This window comes from Meles meles, chromosome 1, assembly GCF_922984935.1.
Source record: "Meles meles chromosome 1, mMelMel3.1 paternal haplotype, whole genome shotgun sequence".
NCBI classification, from domain to species: domain Eukaryota; kingdom Metazoa; phylum Chordata; class Mammalia; order Carnivora; family Mustelidae; genus Meles; species Meles meles.
Window position 1 is genome coordinate 115,318,803 of NC_060066.1, and position 18,041 is coordinate 115,336,843.

At 45.6% G+C, this 18,041-nt stretch overlaps 1 protein-coding gene across 1 annotated transcript in view; it reads right to left on the reverse strand.

Moving 5' to 3' along the window:
• Positions 1-2,427: 2,427 nt before the first annotated feature.
• CD101 (CD101 molecule) overlaps positions 2,428-18,041 on the reverse strand; it is a 37,082-nt gene continuing 21,468 nt past the window's right edge. Inside the window, exons 7-9 of the mRNA XM_046027810.1 lie at positions 17,039-17,449; positions 13,480-13,875; positions 2,428-6,005 (exon numbers count right to left, since the gene is read on the reverse strand). Coding sequence (XP_045883766.1) covers positions 5,770-6,005; positions 13,480-13,875; positions 17,039-17,449 — 1,043 coding nt within the window. The 3' untranslated portion in view covers positions 2,428-5,769. The remainder of the gene's footprint in view (positions 6,006-13,479; positions 13,876-17,038; positions 17,450-18,041) is intronic.

Genomic DNA, 18,041 nt, shown 5'->3' on the forward strand with positions numbered 1-18,041 from the left:
TCTGTCCTGTGCACTGGGGGAAGTTAGCAGCATCCCTGGCTTCTACCCACTAGGCACCAGTAGCAATCCCCTACCCCAGGCTGTGCCACACAAAAACAAGCTTCTATAAATTGCCTAATGTCCTTCAGAGAGCCACAACTGCCATGCCCTCCCTCCCCCCATGATAACCACGGCATCAACTCTATAGAACAGTTTGGAGAAAATGGACCTCTTAACAGTATTGAGACTTTCAATCCACAAGAATGGATTATCTCTCCATATAAAATTGAAGCACACACTTTCAACACCTTGTACCATTGTGACCTTAAAGGCATAATGAGTTTGGGTTTTCATTTACTGGTTATTTAATGACATATGAACTTATTCATACCTCCTATCCAAAGTGGTCTTCCATCTCTGCAAATGGTTTAATGTGATAATTAAGCTTCTAGTTAAAATATCTCTATTTGAAATTCAGAGCTGATCCAGAAGGAGCCTTGGATTTAAAAATGACATGGTAGAAACTGCAAATATCTAACAAGTAAAATAAACATAAAAGCAAGGATCAAAAAGATAAGGTAAGGGTGCCTGGCTGGTTCAGTCAGTGGAGCATATGACTCTTGACCTTGGGGTTGTGAGTTTGAGCCCCACAATGGGTATAGAGATTACTTAAAAATAAAATCTTAAAAAAAAAAAAAAAAAGTAAGGCAGGGGCACCTGGGTGGCTCAGTCTGTTAAGCATCTGCCTTGGGCTCAGGTCATGATGTCAGGGTCCTGGGATGGAGCCCCGTGTAAGCCTCTCATGGGGCTCCCTGTTCAGTGGGGAGTCTGCTTTTCCCCTCTCCTTCTGCCCCTCCCCCTGTTCATGCTCTCGCTCTCTCTCGCTCTCTCTCTCACTCTCACAGACTCTTTCTCAAATAAACAAAATCTTTTTTTTTTTTTTAAGATAAGACAAAGGGAAATCCAGGTAAGTGAAAAGATATTAACTCTCTTACCTCTACACTTACCAATAGAAAATCAGGTAAACAAATATTTACTAAACAGAAAAAGAATCTCATGTTATCATTATATTTAACAAACATACATTAGCTACCTCTATGAACTTGATGTGATACTTGAATCTTTCTGATAATTTTTTTCAGTCCTCAAACCTCACAAAATTGATTTTATCCCTGTTACACGAATTAGGAAAATGGAGATTATTTCCTGAGGTTGGCTGCCCTGCTTCGCCTTGGTACTGTCCCAGGCTCACTCAACCGCTACACATCATCTATGCTGCTGCTCTTTCAATTCTCCTAAAGGAGAGCTGCTCCTTCCATGCTAAAATAACATTCAATGGCTCACCATTGTCCACCAAATAAAGTCCCAGTCAAGATCTGTTCTCTTGCCCCTCCTCAATCTAACCTTTCCATATGTAATATCTCTCATTGCTCCATACATCTGACACTTAAATCAAACCAAAGCTATTTTTTTTAAAGATTTTATTTATTTATTTGACAGACAGAGATCACAAGTAGGGAGAGAGGCAGGCAGAGAGAGAGAGAGGAGGAAGCAGGCTCCCTGCCAAGCAGACAGCCCGATGCAGGGCTCGATCCCAGGACCCTGGGATCATGACCTGAGCGAAAGGCAGAAGCTTTAACCCACTGAGCCACCCAGGCGCCCCCAAACCAAAGCTGTTCTACATACTTTGCTTTTCATGGCGCTCCCTCTGCCTCCGGACTACTATTTATCCCAACTTCTCCCCTGTCAACATATTTCCTGACTTGAAAGCCTAGTTCAAACGACATCTTCTTTGTGAAGTTGTGTCTTGATTTCTCAATTGCCACAGCACAGAAGTCCCAGCTGAGCCTGCAGGGAATGCAAACTTCCCCGGGCCAGTCTGATGAGTGGGCTGACTCCCCAGAAGTACAATTTGCGTGACTCGGCAGCAGGGGAGACAGGAGGCCTGGGAGGAAGATGTACTGACAGGTTCCCAGGAGCTGAGTTGCAGGCGGGGGGGGGGGGAGCGGGGAATGGAAAACAGCGTGATGTCTCTCTCTCCCAAACTGGGCCCAGACTGGCTGGGGTTTGGACCCTGTGGAGCAAGGAGGTACTGGGTAAAAGCTACAGAACCTGTTTTTACAATCTTTGGAGACATGGGGCACAAGCGATTTTGGATTCGTTTGCAATCCAGAGTGCGATAGGAGGACAGAGTGAGAGGTGCTTTTCCTTGCTTACCATGGAACACCGTCTAGCTTTGATACCTCATACACTCCAGCATCCTAGCCTCAGTGGGAGCCCAGAGATCTGAACAGAGCAGCAGGAAACCATGCGGGAGTGGACTTGTTTGTGAGCTCATATGAATTCCCAGAATGCTATGGAATCCCCAGAAATACTTGAAGAATGCTTTATAGATGGCCAACAACATGTGTAAGTAGCTTGGGGCAAAAGTCTATAGAATTTGATTCTCTTTGATTTAATCGCATTTATGTGCACAGACAGGTGAGGCCTGAAAAAAACTTGGTTATGCCCATATGCACTTATGACTTGAAAGAGTTTAAAACTTATCTCCATGTAAGTGCCTGATTCTATGCTCCACCACCATGCAAGGTGGGTATTATCATCACCAGATGTTCCCCATCGCTGTGACTTTGAGCATAGTGTCTACTGTGGGAAGACTCTAGGATTGGGTACCAGCAGACCTACATCAGGGCTCTCTCTCTTCTATACATGGCTGGATGATCCTGGATCAACCCAGACCCTCTAAGCATCCCTGTCTCTCCTGTAGGACATGGTAACAGTCCCTTTTGCATGGGGGTGGGGGGCTGAAACTCTGAGACGATGAACAGCTTCTGTGCAACTGTAAGAATGTATTATGGCCTTGACTTTCTACCATTGTATCCATATTCTGCCATACATCAGCCGTTTCCTATACATTATCCATAGACTAAAAAGAATGAAAACAGCCTACATATGCCTTATACACCTCCACATCATCTCATCCTGCACAGAGCAGGAGGGCCTCCAGGGTGATGAGTTTTCCATCTCTGGGAGGAGTGTAGCAGTGGATTCAAACTTCACAACAGCTTGGACCAGACACCAATCTGGAGGGCCTCAGATTATTCTTCAGTTACTTGGGTATATAACAGATACCCGTATAATAGGCCAAGGGTCCCAGGAACATTGTGCATGGTTAAGACAGAACATAGCCACTAAAACAGGGCAGGGTTGGAAAACCTTTTCTGCAAAGGGCCAGAAAGTAAACATTTTAGGCATAGTCTCTATGGCAACTACTCACCTCTCCTGTTTTCTGATGACAGCAGCCTGGGGTAATATTCAGGCAAACGGGAGGGGCTGTCTTCCCGCAGCTCCTACTTTACAAAACAGGTGGTAGGCCACTCAGCCTGTGGGCCATCGGTAGCCAACTCCCGAGACAGGTTTGTTCTGCTGCCGAGGAGCACTGAAAACCCAAGACGCTGAATGGAAAACCAGGTGTTGACATAGAATGGAAAAGTTGAAATCAGTGAATAAAAGTCAAGTTCTCCACTGAGTGTTAGAGAGTAAAATGGAACAAGTACATCATTAGAAAGAGAAGAATTTTCATGTAAAACGTCGACTGATTTGGGTGAACACAGATTTTATTCAGTTTGGAAAAGAGAAAAGACGACTCTGGGGTTTAGTTGCCTAAAAATTCATGATGAGCCAAAGAGCGCAACATGGCTTCTTAGAACATGTAGGGTGCTGTATGAAGACACAGGATCCGGAAGAGACAAGGTGATGATCCCAGGGGACTAGAGCTGTGTCTGGCTGCATCCCCACTGGATCCCTCACACTGATCCCAGGCCGGGCACAAGGAGGTACTCCCTGGGGAATAAGCAGTCCCAAGCTTGGCTCTGGGCGGCGCAGTTGAACATCTGCGTGTCTGCTCTGTGCCTTGTCTGGGCTGGATCCAAAGGTGAAGAAACAGCCGGTGAGCTCTGAGCCAAAAGGCGGGATCCAGGTGAGCAGAGAGGGAAGGAGTCAGGGAAGAGAGGACCCCAGGCAGAGGGCAGCACTAGAATCCGTTCTCATTATCTGATGGGGTTTGATTCTGCTCCCGTTTCCTTCAAAATCCCAATTAAAATACAGGTTTGGGTGGGGGGCAGAGGCATCACACTTTCTAAGTAGTCTTACCTTTAGCTTTGTTTTCTGAAAAATACGCCACCCTCCCCTTGAGAAAAGAGACAAATGCATTGACACATTTAAGGAAACACTTGGGATATTTTAAATGAGCCTATAAAGGGAGATGAGCGGAAGGGACATAGAGGTCTACACTGGGAGTTCTCATAGCCTCCGATGCTCCCCTTGCAAAGGAACTAATTATGTTTGGAGAAGACATGTGTGCTTGATAAAATAATTAAAAATAAATTGCTCTCCTTGGAAATGCAAATTAGCGAGTGTTAAAGCAACCCTGTTGGTCATATAGATGATAAATAGATGCGTTTTCTCAAGTCTGTTAGGCCGTACTGATTGATTTCCAATTCTGGCTCCAACAGGCCCAGAGCCGCTTCTGAAACAAAGGTGAGGAGACCTGAGGCCCAGTGGGAAATGTTGTTGTATCCTTGGGGCCAATATTGAAAACCTTAAGCTAGGATACTCCTGAACCACACCCCACTCTACCCCCCGACCATTCCTGGCTGAGAATAGGGGACCCTGAGGAACCAGACTTGACCCACTGCTTCTCCCCAGCTCCTAGCCCCTGCTGGGGGAGGACGGGGCAGAGGCGCTGTTCCTCCTCCTCCCTTGATAACTACCACAATACCCTGAGCTACTACCTAATGCTGTCTGGTCACAAAAAATAAGGCCTTGGCTCAGAGCCAGGACCCAGATGGATCTTTTGGCGTGGGGAGGAAGGGGAGGTATGAGGCCTTGGGGGCTGATCAGACCACTGTTACTTAAAAAAAAAAAAAAAAAAGTTTTCCCTTGGCAATGACCTAATGCTAACAGACAGAAGAAAGAAAGAAGAAGAGAAGAGAAAAGAAAGAGAGGAAGGGGGAGGAAGAGAAAGGAAAGGAAGAAGGAAGGAAAGGAAGAATGATAGGATAGGATAGGCTAGGAAAGGAAAGGAAAGGAAGGGAAGAAAATAGAAACTCAGACTACAAAATGCTTTACAGCTTCATGGAAGGACCAGTATTGATCAGGGACCCTCTACACAGAGCTTGTTCTTGCAAAGCATTCATAGATGGGATGAGGGAACGATGGGTGTTCTGCTTTGAGGGAAGTCACACTCACCTTGCAAGACTGATGGGATATGAATGGAGGCACATCCCTAAGACCCTTTTGCCTTGCTGACATCAGGGCCCTTCCTACACCTGTTATCTGGGGCAAAGGATGCCCAAAGGCCAGCGTGACTGGACCACTCAGAGTGCTCTCCGGGGAGTCAGTGACATAAGGGAGGGAAAAGTAGAGGGTATTCGCACCCAGGCTTTGCTGTAGGATCTCACCAAATACCCAAGGGGCTGTGTGAGGGAGGTTCTCTCCTTACAGACAGGGACCCTGAACCTCTGTTCAGGTACGGCCAGTGAAAAACAGGGTAAATCGTCTAGCTTCTGGGAGGATACAAGGGGTAGATGAGGGCAACACGCAAAGAAACACTTTGTGGTGTGGGGCCTCACAATCACGCTCAATAAACATTCCCTATGATTCCTAGGTAACTTGCCCAGGGCCATGGACACCAAGAAGGACCCAATCAGGATTCGTTCACATTCATGAGTGGCTCAGTTCAATTCCAAAGCCCGCATTTCCCCTGGGACTGATGGAAGCTCTCCGGATTCAGTGGTCTTCCTCCTCCTCTTCCCTCTGGTTTATTGTCCAGCCTCCAGTCCCTTTCAAGTCCACCCAAAGGGACTTTTCTTTCTGTGCTTTTAGACTCATTGCCGACAACTTGCTGACCTTGTGGCAGTAGCAGAAGAGAGAAATAAGCAGAAGAATCAACAGAATGCAGGGGCAGGCCAACAGGAAATAGAGTAAAGATGTCGATGAGCAGATCCTGGAAGGAAGCGTGGGCTCTGTAAAGAAAAGGAGAACAATCAAGAAGATAACCAGTCTCCAACTTTCCTGCAACAATCAACCATAAACACTGGGGGATTTATTGTTACAGGCAAATACAGGCAAGTACCGCGGGCCCCTCAAATCACAGGTGGGCAGAAAGAGGGAAACAGTGGGGAGAAGTCCAGAATGGTGCTTTTCCAGCCTCGCTGCCTTCACCCAGCAAGTTCCAACCGCTGCAGTTCCAATGACCTACTTAAAACCAACAGCCGCGAAGAAAAGCAAAACAAAAAAGAAAACCTCTCCTTTAATCTTCTATCCTCAGAAAAGAGATCTATAATTCAGCCCTCGTTCTCAACTCTGTTGCTGGTCCTGAATATTTAACTGAGTTATTCCCACGGCTGCTTCTTACGTGCGCGTGCACACACTCTCACACCATCTTGTCTTCACACGACAGCACCCACAGTGAGCAGCTCCCTCCCTTCCTGACCCTCCAGATGGGTCTCCCCTGGGACACCCTCCTTTGGGCTCCTTTTCTGTGTGGCTCTCACGATCGCCTCCCTCCGGCATACATACTCTGTACCGAATCCTCTGGGCCCTTCTGACCCAGCTCATATGACCCTCTTCCTCTGCAGGGTCATCCTTCCTGCCTCAGGCTTGGTCTTCCAGGATCCTCTTCTTGCATACCCCTTGATATAGATAGACCTCTTTTGTTCCCCCTTAACCATCTCCTTGGTTTCATCCACCGTTACTTGAGTCTGCCTGAGAGTGTCATTTGTTCCTGTGTCCCCTGCAGTGTCCCACACACGTGCACAACAGCTTTCGCTGATCTGAACTGAATGGGACTGACTGCAACCACAGGGGCAAAGGATACTATATAAAGGCAGCCCGAAGCACATGACCATCAGGCAGCTGCAGCCCATGGGGAAGCCCCATCACATACAGACACACAGAGCACGCACGTGCCTCCCCAGAGGGGTTCCCGGCCACGGGCCCAGGGAAGCAGAGGGACAGGACTGCAGACATTCCCAGATTCCAGGAAGCAGCTCCCGGAGTTCCTAGTCCAAGGACAGGGTTTACAGACTCTCCATGCAGAAAGACACAGGCTCCGAGAGACACCAGCTGCTAGATGTAGTCTTCCATCGACATGTATTTATGACAGGATATTTGAAATCCGGGCTCTTCCGGAATATCGGATGCTAATAGTAGTTGTGCTTTTATTGGAAAATTGTAATGACTATAAACACTTTCTTCCTCAAAGTGGAGTTACAGGAGTCAAGGGATTGTAGATTCTTAGAGATGTAAACAGCTTTAGAGGTCATTTCCACCAACCTCTGCTGCAAGAAAATCCCTGTTTCCCACATTGTTGATGCATCTTGCACCGAGAAGAACATCTCTTTGGTGGAAGTCAAGAAAGAATCTAAACATTTGTCCAACTCCTGCACTGTGAGCTCCTGAAGGCAGGGTCTACGTCTGATGCATCTTTTTACCTTGTCCAGCACTTGGTCCATGGGTCACCAATGGAAACTGATGAATGAATTAATTGCATGAGTACATTGCACCCACAGGAATGCAGGGGTGGCAGCCATCATGTTGCACAGAGTAAAGATCATCACTGAACATTAGACCGGCCGCAGCGCTCGGGACTCACAGGTTGCTATGGGGGTTTGTGGCCTGGGTTTTCTCTGGTCTCATTTATATTCTCCAGCCTAATTTTGGTTTTCCTTTTTGAAAGGGTGGGCAATGATAAAGCTGGATTTTTAACTCCTTATCACCCCCTCTCTCTATAGCCTACCTGACCCCTCTCTCCAAGGCCCTGCTTGACTACAATAATTCTCCCAGCTCTTATGTGAATGTATTTGAAGGCACTGGGATAAGGAGGAGTTATAGATAGAGATGCTGAAAGAGAATGGAGCTGCAGGGAACGGTGGGTAGGAGTACGGGGTTTGACACTTCACACTACTCATACATAGGGTAGGGACTGACTGCCATCCCCAAGAGACCTGGGTTCACATTCTAGCTCTTCAACTTACTGATATTGACATTAGACAAATTACTTATCCTCAACAGTGATTAGTTTCCTCATCGATCCAATGGGGATAATAATTTCTAGAGTTGTGATGAGATAACGCATAATAAGGAATTTAACAGAGTGCCCAGCACACTTGTTGAGTCAGCAAGAAATAAATGTTAGTTGGAAGGCTAGTGAGGATGTTAGGATGTTAGAAAAAATCATGGACAACTTCTCTCAAGAGATAGGACAGAAAACAGGGCTGGACCAACTGAGTCCTCACAAGGGTCACCCGCCCGGCCATGTTCTCCCACAGGCCAGGACTCTCCCTTAAATCTCCGGTCCCTCTGTCTCCACGACTGGGTGACAGTCCACTGAGAGTCTAATGACTACTTAGTAGGAGACTCTGACTTCTCTTCCCAGTCATGGGTGGCAGAGAACTGGAAGGTGAGAGTCTACCTTGGTCTCACCGTTGTTAGACGATGGTATGATCGTGAGGAGATGGGGCTGGCATACAGAAGGGGGAAAGAAATCTGGTACTTGGTTTTTTCTGCCACTGAGACTCTAACCTTCAGCATGAAGGGACTGCCAGAGGGCTTGACTGTCTTAATGGGGAGGAGGCCATTCTGTTTGGAGCAATCTGCCATCAAAGGATGGTAAAGTATGCTCTTCACAGTGCTGAATTGGCCAACAGCTAGCGACTGCCAGCTCCAGTGCTTCTAAATTTCCTCTCCTGGGAGGGCAGGGTTTGCTCTGGATCCCACAATCACCATTTCGAACCATCTGCCTCTCAACCCTATTGGGATTAGAATTAGTGACATTCCAAACCGTTAAGGTTTGGCATTTTGAATCAATCCAAGTAAGTGCCCAATGCTCAAAGTACAAGGTCTGCAAGGCAGGGCCAAAAATGTAATGAGACTACTTCATCACCAGCTCTAGTTTATAACCGTCTTCCACCCACGAGGAGCACTCCTTTTTGCTAGCACCTCAGAAATACGTACTTCAGCAGAAGAAAGATACAGGATAACGATGGGGGCTACCAACTCCTCCCCCACCTCCCACCAAGACTTTGGCAACTGTCTATGCCAAGTGTGGCCAAGTGAGAGAGTTGGCTCCTGTCCAACAATAAAAGTAGGGTTAGGGAACCTGATACAAGTGCATCCCGGAACCAGTGGTGCCAAACAGCATCCTGTTTCCTTTGAAGACTCGCTTGCTCCTTCTTTCATCAAGCATTTGTGAAGTACTACATGCCAGACATTGTTGGAGGCATTGGGATAGCATGGGTAAATTCTATGGTCGTTCCAGAAACTTCAGTGTAGTAGGGGAACATATCTCCTTTGAAGGTTCGCTTTCTAAGTACATCCTTACCCAAATAGAAGTTGGGGAATAGGAACAAACACTGTATAATTACAACTAATCCAGTCCCCAGGAAGCCTTATAGTCTTGCCTGTTAATTAATCCCAGAAAATTCTCTAGAATAAGATATTTATGTCTGGGCTCTGAGGGTGAGATAAAAAGATGAAGATATCTCAAGCTCCTACATTGGCATGGTCACAGATAAGAAAGTAAGATGGAGAAGATTCGAGGTCCATTCCCCCAGGGAAATTCCTCTTAATTTTTTCTGCTTCATTTGAGCCCCATGCCCCACAATTTCATTAGGTGGTCCTAAACTACCCAACCTGACATTGCCACATAGAGGTGGTGGAAAACCACCAGAGAAGTGAGAATTGCTAGCATTATAGATCTGACCTGGACTTTATTAACACATAAGCAGGTCCTTACGAGGAGTGCGATTACACTGTGATTCGGTAAGTCCTTGAACATCTCTGCTTGCCAGGCACTGTGCTGTGCTGGGAACGAGACACTCAGTCTTCGCCTTCTCAGAATGTACAGTCTGACGGTGCGGATGGATGTTAGCCAGGTGTGATGACTAAGAGAACAAGGCAAGTCACAGATTGTGGCGGTTATACTCGGAGGTAGAAGATTCATGGATGTTGACCAAAGAAAGATGACATGGGAGAACATCCCAGACAGGAGGTGGTCTATGTTGATGCAAGGTGTTGGACTGTTGGTCTACTCTCTTCTGATCTTTCCCTTTGTCCTCACCACTGCCTCTTTCCCCTCCAGAATGTAAAGGTTCTCAAGTCCCTACCACCTCCAAACCAACACAGAACAAAGTAGAAGTTCATTGACACCTCTCGCCACTTGTTATTTCCTCTCTTGTCCTTTACATCAAAGTTCTTGAAAGTGTAATCTGTATCTGCTGTGTCCACTTTCTCACTGCAGTCTGAATTTCCTCATTACTTGTCTACAATGGCCGTATAGTGTGAAATCCAAAGGATATTTCCCCATTCTTATCTTCATTGACTTCTTTGAAATAGTTGAGTCTGTTGGCTTTCCCTTCCTTCTTGATACCCTCTCTGCTTTTGGTTTCTACAGTACCACTCCTACCTCTTGGCTACTCCTTTCATTCTCCTTCACAGCCTCCTCTTCTCCACTGATCAACAGTGATAGATCTCAGGAGTTCCTCATGGAGCACCATTACTGGCTATAAGTTGATGCCTTCTAATCTACAACTCTGGCAAAGATCTCACTTGGAAGTCCCCATGTCCATTGAGTAGAACTCTTTGGATAATTTACACGTACTCCAAACTCAATTCCAGCCCAGTTTATTAAAAATTGAACTAATTTCCCCTTCAGACCTTTCTCCTATACCCATCCATGCTAGAAATTTGATATTCATCCTTGGTTCTCCCCTTCTGCTCATGCACCCTCCACATATATCTAATCAGTGTCTAACTCCTGAAGATGACGCCTCCCAACACTGAATGCCTGCCCTTCTCTCAACCCTTGTGTGTACTGCCTTAATTTAGGCCTTCATCTTATCTCACCTGGGTTCCTACGATCTATTTCAAATGGTTCTCCCTTCTCTGTGTCTGCCTCCCTTCTAGTTCATCTTTAACACAGCTCCAAATGGGAGCTTTCTAAAATGCAAATCTCATGCTGTCCTTCCCCTGCCTGAACTTGTTTGCTGACACTCTATAACGTTCATGAATAAGGTCACCGCCCCCTTTGATATCCATACCCTCTCCATCTCACTAACTTCATCTCTGTCCCTTGTGCAACAGCTTTTGATATCTTCTTGCATAGTCTTTCCTTTTCCTAAAGTATCTTCTCTTCCTTTTCCTAAGCTGTATACCCCAAGGAACTTCCTGGATCTCCTCCCCACACAGCCCTTTATCCCAGTCCTGCCTCTGTTCCTTTATCCCGAGGCTGCTTCTTTGATGACTGCTATCATTTTGGACTTCATGTCCCCTATCAAAATCTGAGCTCTTTGGGAAAAGACTCTGTAATACACATTTTTGTGTTTTCAGATCCTCACATAGTTACTTTTTGAACAACTTAAAATATTTTGTCACACATATGGATATATCCATACATATATATGTACGTGTGTGTGTGTGTGTGTGTGTGTGTGTATAGCACGTTTGGTGGCATAAGGGGATAGAGAGTTAACATTTCTTGAGCACTTACAATATTCTAGGGACCATATTACTTTATACACATTTGTATTATGATCCTCACTATATGAGTAAGCTGAGGTTCACAGAGGTTAAATAACCAGGGTATGAGTTCGTAGGGAGGTGGCAGGGCTGTGATCTGAGCCTAGGCTTGTCTGATTCCGAACCCCGGGATTTTTCATACCCCCTCCTCCACTGCCTCCACAACTCCGAAACCCCCAGGAAGGAACAGCCAGGTAGAGGAAGCGAGATCCTGTAATTGAGGATTTACTTGGGAACCCTTAAATGTAGTTATAAAAAACCCTCAGCTGATTGTGGCACAGGCTTTCAAGCTTCTTCGACTGTAAGGAATATAAAGACTACCTAATTTTTAATGTTTTCATTCCAGAGTTCATCTTTTTAAAAACCTTTCACCTGATTTATAAGGATTCCACAAAGATTAACAGTATATATACATATGCTGTGGAGGATCCCATCTGCTCAGAGGAGATGTGCTTTTTAGTCACAAAATAGGTACGTTTTATACTCGTTATCTATTTATGCTGCTACCAAAACCCGCTGATGCTATAGGGTCTGCGGATTCCAGTGAGAAAACAGGTATGGCATGTGCCCAGGGTTGTGGGACTTCCCATAATTGTTAGACTAGAAGAAAAGCCAAGAGGAAGAAAAATTCTCTCTGGACACTTGGGAGAAAAGTTCAGCTGAAGAATGGTTAGGGGAAAGGATGGTGGAGCCCCAGGGAACAAATCAGGTAATTGGCTTCCTCTCCAGAAGCTTGGCCGGGGCTGGGTTCCAACTAACCCTACTTCAAAGAAGTGGACACCTTTCCGGGCAGCACCTTTCCTCCATGCTAAGGAGGAAAAAAAAAACAAAAAAACAAAAAAACAAAACAAAACAAAAAACAAAGCTAGCTGGTGTTTTGGGAATGTTACCTTTCATTGATCCTTCTTACCCTTCTTGGTGTGGGACACCGAGACCACATCTCTACGTCTCCAGGGTCCCTTTTCCAGTGTAAGTTCAGCTAATAGCTCGCCTCTCCGCCTCACCTTAAACCCTGCCAGAAAGGAGCGGCTCAGAGATGAGCTTGGCTACATCAGCCAGCGCAGTGATCATCAGGGAAGATTTACGGGTCTGGCTGGCAAAACTGTTGCTTTCGTGAACAAATACTTCATGAATGTCTATTACATGCTCAGCACCAGCTTGGCTGGAAGGATGCTCTCCTCTCTTTCACAACCACCTATTCCACATCCCACCTGAAGCCGTGCACTGAGTAAGATGGTCTCCCTACACAGAGAACGGACACGCTGTGGCCAAGGTCTTTCAGGAGCTACCCTCCTTATTGACCCTGTAAACGAGTTCTGTGGGGCACACTTCCTTCTTCGATGCCTTGCAAGCTGTCATTAGGAGACACACATCAAACGACTATCATTATCAAAATCCTGCTAATCTGTTGAACATATAGAGTGATAAGAAGCTTAGCACTTATTCATTGAGAAAGGTTTCGTTTTGTTTTTGAGGTGGGCAGCATTTAGATGTAGTTGACTTGGGTTCAACCCAATGAAACCTCAAGTGACTATGCCCCTACCCCTCACTCTGACTCCCACTGCAGATCTGAGCCTTCTGAGAGTGGAGAATCAGCCAAGGGGTAACGATGTCTACTGCGAACATTATTTTGTTCTTTAAAGGGATGCGAAGTTGATGGTTTTTTTGTTTGTTTGTTTGGGAGGGTAAGGGGGGAATTGGGCCAGATGCCCCTGACATTTAAATGTCAATGCCAAAAACTCTCATAGACCTTGTCAGTCCAAATGAGGAATGGAAATTGGCATTGAGAGAAATGGCAGAGTCACTTTCTTTAGGGAATCCGTAAATTGTTTTCAGCAAAATATAACTGAGAGGGAAAGCATAAGAGAGGAGACAAAGATTCTCCTCACCACAGGCCAGAGCAGATTAGCCCGTTGTTACCTGAAGGCAGCACCGTGAGCACCACATGCTGTGACTCGTCTGAGGCTTGCTTGACCCACTTGCTTGGGTTGCCATGCAGCTGCCACTCGGTCACTCTGCACCAGTAGAGCCCAGCATCCTCCATCTCTACCCAATGAAGCTGCAGGACAAAGTCTGTAGAGGATGAACGGTAACAGAGCAGAGGCCTCCTGAGCTCCTCTTCGCCATACTCCAGCAAGCCATCATGTTGCAGGTGCACCAGCATTTTCGTTCCAGAATTTTCCCTGTTCTGGTACCACATCACAGAGAACAGGGAAGCTGAGCTGCCAGGACTCTCCAGGCTGCAGCGGATGGCCACCTGGCCGTGCTCGGTAGCATTCTCTGTCCTGTACTCTTTGGACACACGTACTTTACTTCCTAGGAAATAAAATGGCAATACGTTCGAGAAGAATCCAGATTTTTAGTTTGGATACTGCATCTGAAAAATCTAGTTCTCACTGAGGAGATGCCGTCTTAAAATCCTTAGACATCAGGTCTTTCAACTGTAACATGTTTTTCCTTGACCCCTGTTCTTCTTCCACATTTGCTAGAACATTCTGTGCTATGACGCACACTGGCCATTTTCCTTCTTCACCCTTATCTCTTGTCTGCTGAAAACCTGCCCCGGAAACCACCTAGCTTCAGTGGGTGTTCTGCCCTGCTGCTTTTACCCCTCCCTGATCAACTCTTTCTTCTACTTCCCAGAGGGATCCTTCAAAACTTCCAGCCATCCTCTCGAGCTGTGTATGGCACAAGTGTCCCTCGTTCTTAGCAGATTACCCTCCTCCCATATGCCCACATTCGTCTCAGTTCTAGAGGCAAGGAAAGAGGAGGCTATCAGAGAGAACGAACATGTACATACAAGTGTTAGACTACCATTCAAGGAGACACTAAATTACTGGATTAGACGAAGCTGTTTTCTTTTTATTATGTTCAATTAGCCAACATATCATTAGTTTTTGACATAGTGTCCAATGATTCACCAGTTGACTAAGTTTTAAACAGATTTTGACATTTGCTTTTTAAAAAGTTCCCCTCCTAACCAGCAGGTGAGAACTTCGAAGGCCAGAGTAGTCACAAACAAAATAAAGAAATTATAGTGCACACTAAATTTTCAACTCTACTACAAACATATTTATTAAACTGTCTTTAAAAGAATGACTTCAGGGGCACCTGGGGTGGCTCAGTGAGTTAGGCCTCTGCCCTCAGCTCAGGTCATGATCTCAGAGTCCTGGGATTGAGCCCCACATCAGGCTCTCTGCTTGGTGGGGGCCTGCTTCCCCCCTTCCCCCCGCCTGCCTCTCTGCCTACTTGTGATCTCTCTCTCTGTCAAATAAATGAATAAAATCTTAAAAAAAAAAAAAAAAAGAAGGACTTCAGGGCACCTGGGTGGCTTACTCGGTTAAGCATCTGCCTTTGGCTCGGGTCATGATCCCCGGGGTCCTGGGATTGAGTCCCCCATCGGGCTTCCTGCTCAGCGGGGAGTCTGCTTGTCTCTCTTCCTCAGTCCCTCCCCCTGCCCATGCTCTCTCTCTTTCAAATAAATAAATAAATATATATATAGATATATATAAATCTTTTAAAAAATAAAATAAATAAAAGAATAACTTTCTCTGATCCTGGATTTGTTGCTGTTATTGTTCCCATCTTGACTCTCTCCTTCCCTTCATGGCAAAGTATGCCATATATCAGTTTATATGATACTGTCTCTGCTTCCCCATCTCTAATTCCTCCCTACTGGACTACAATCAGTCTTCCAGTCACACTCTGGCCAAGATCCTCAGTATGGGCCCAATTTCCCAGCTCAAGACACTTTCGTTTTGTTGTCCTCTCTGTGTGTTTTATCACTGAAGTCCATTTTCTTCTTAAGTCCTCTCCTCTGTTGAGTTCAGAAGAAATGTCTCTCCTACAATTCTGACCACTCCTTCCCAGTATCTTTCCCTGGGGCCTCTTCCTTAACTCACACCCCACACCAGGGTGCACAGCTGGCCACCCCCACCCACAGATATGATTTGTTTGACACCCTCAGAATTTGAAAAGAACTCGGATTCGTTGCGTACATTCTCAAATTTCGTTTTGAGATTTGAGAAAGATTTTACGTGAGAAAGATTTTAGGTATTTCTTGATATACTAAATATATCAAGAGATTTGATATATTTACGTGAGAAAGATTTTAGGTATTTCTTGATATACTAAAGATCAGACAACACTGAGCCCACATTTATGGATGGGAAGTGTTTGCTAGCTTGAGCTAAGGAGTGGCTGCCTCTTTAAAAGGGTGCGCATACACTGTCGAGATAGGGCTTGGGCAAATGGGAGAAAGGGCTGCCAGCCACACAGATGGAGAGTGTAAAAGTATGCACGGGTCTCTTGGGATGGCAAGGATGATAATGCAATTTGGGACCTGCTGAGTGTAAGGGTCTCAGGGGCATCCAAGTAGAAATGTACAATAACCAGTTGGGTAGAAAGACTTGGAGCTAAACATCAAGACTGAGAGCAATTTCATCGAAGGTGGTAGTTGAAACCAAGGCAGAACTGAAGAAGTTCTGAAGCAAGCAGAGAATAAGAAGACAAAGGGGCCCAGGATCTGTCCCTGAGGAACACCCACATTTAGCAGGGAGAAGAAGCGCCTGAAGAACATGGAGAAGAGGAAGCAGAGCAGCAGGAAGAGATCCCAACGCTAAGCTACTGTCTTGCTCTGCCGTCCCCAACAGATTGTAAGCACCTTAAGGCAAGAGCTGTGCCTTATTTCTCTTTGTATCTCTAATTGTCTAATGCAGAGCAACGTTCATTATAATCTTATTTTTGGATGTTACATTGAAAATAAAATTTTAAGCACCACTTATTTGCATTGTGCTGTTGGATCTCTGCCAGTTCCCGAACCTTCGCTGTGACATTCATTTAATTTTAATCAACATTGGAGGTGACCTAACACCGAGTGATCTAATGAACCCTGCCCACATTTCGACCGCAGCACTCCTAGACCAATGCAAATAGATGGAACTTCTATTACATCTTTAAAGATCTCCTGAGGAAGAGGAGACTCCCTCAGTAAGCCATTCCAACAGTTAACTACTCTTATTCGCCTTATGTTTAGGCAGCCAAATGTTGAAAAGCAATTTCTCCACACATCCCTATAGAGTTGTACAGTTTCTGTTCACAGTGGGAGAAATATGCTTCGTATTACTCTTTCTATGCCAAATTACAGTAGAGCCCCACTGGAATGACACAGCTTGTTATTACAGAGATCTAGAGATACGACACGCTAGGTAGCTCCAGAGACTGGGCTGCCCGGCTGATAAGAAAAACAAAGGGATCTAGTCCCCATCCAAGCACCTTGAAGCCACAGACTAATTCACCTTAAGTGACACCTGCTTCCTCTGCTGGGCTACCAGCTCCTGCATTCATTGTGTAGGTGGACACTCTTCCTACGACCCTGGGTCATATTTCTACCTTCACATAACCACTCTAGAGAAAAGCTGCCCAAGAGAAGATGGAAATCCTATAGGAAGACATATGAGAATACACTTGCAAGGTTTACCTGTGGGCCTCAGTTTCAATTCTGTCAGACCCGACTTCTTTTCTCCAAGCTTGTGCCAAGTGCCATTTGTAGACAAGAGCCATTCCTCCACAGTGCAGTGGTACTTGCCCTGATCGCTGTCTTCCATGTTCAAAACGTGTAGCTGAAACAAGTCTTGGGAAACTTTCTCGGAGTAGAATTTTTGTTTTCTCCTTGGGGTGTAAAATTCATCCCCATATTTTACAACATTGGTTTGGTCCATTTGCAGGATCCTCAGCCAGACTGCGTTAGTGGAACTGGGTAAGAAGTACCAAATGACGGCTAACTGAAGGTCTCCAGTGGACTGGGACAAGACGTTACATTCTATGTTGGTGTTGGAGTTGATGAGGATCTCTCGGACTTGACTGCTTGAGTTCACTTGTAACTTGCTCTCTAAATTAAAAGAATGGTGACAGTAACTTTTGTTCCTTCACTAGAAAATAGAATTTTAAGGTAGAAGGGACATTAGAGGTCAACTAAGGCAATGCATCCTACATTCATTGGATGTAGGCGTTCCCTCCTGCGCAGTCCCACTAACTGCCCACAAAGCCTCTGGATAGCTCACCAACTGACAAAGCAGCTCATTCCATCTTTGGACATCACTGCCACTAGAGAATTCTTTCTGATGTGAACTTGGATTTTACCACTCTGTACCTTCCAGTCACTGGTCCTTGTTCTACCCTTAGCTGGCAGAGTAGGATAGGGAACATGGGGCAGCATGGAGTGTCATACAGAAACCAATCTCTTCCACATGGTAATGCCTCACTATCAAAGCCTAGGCATTTTCTCTTCTGTCGCATTTTATAAATCAGTGAGAGAAAGTGACCCTATTAATGCTTTGTCTGTGTACTCACTCTCCAGAATACTCCTGGATTCACAATTTGCTGACATGTCCTTGTTTGTATCTGCCTTCAAACATGGGTAAACAAGGAGGCAGTTGTAGGTGGGCTATTAAAATTGTATGTCTCTTTGAAGTCAGTCAACT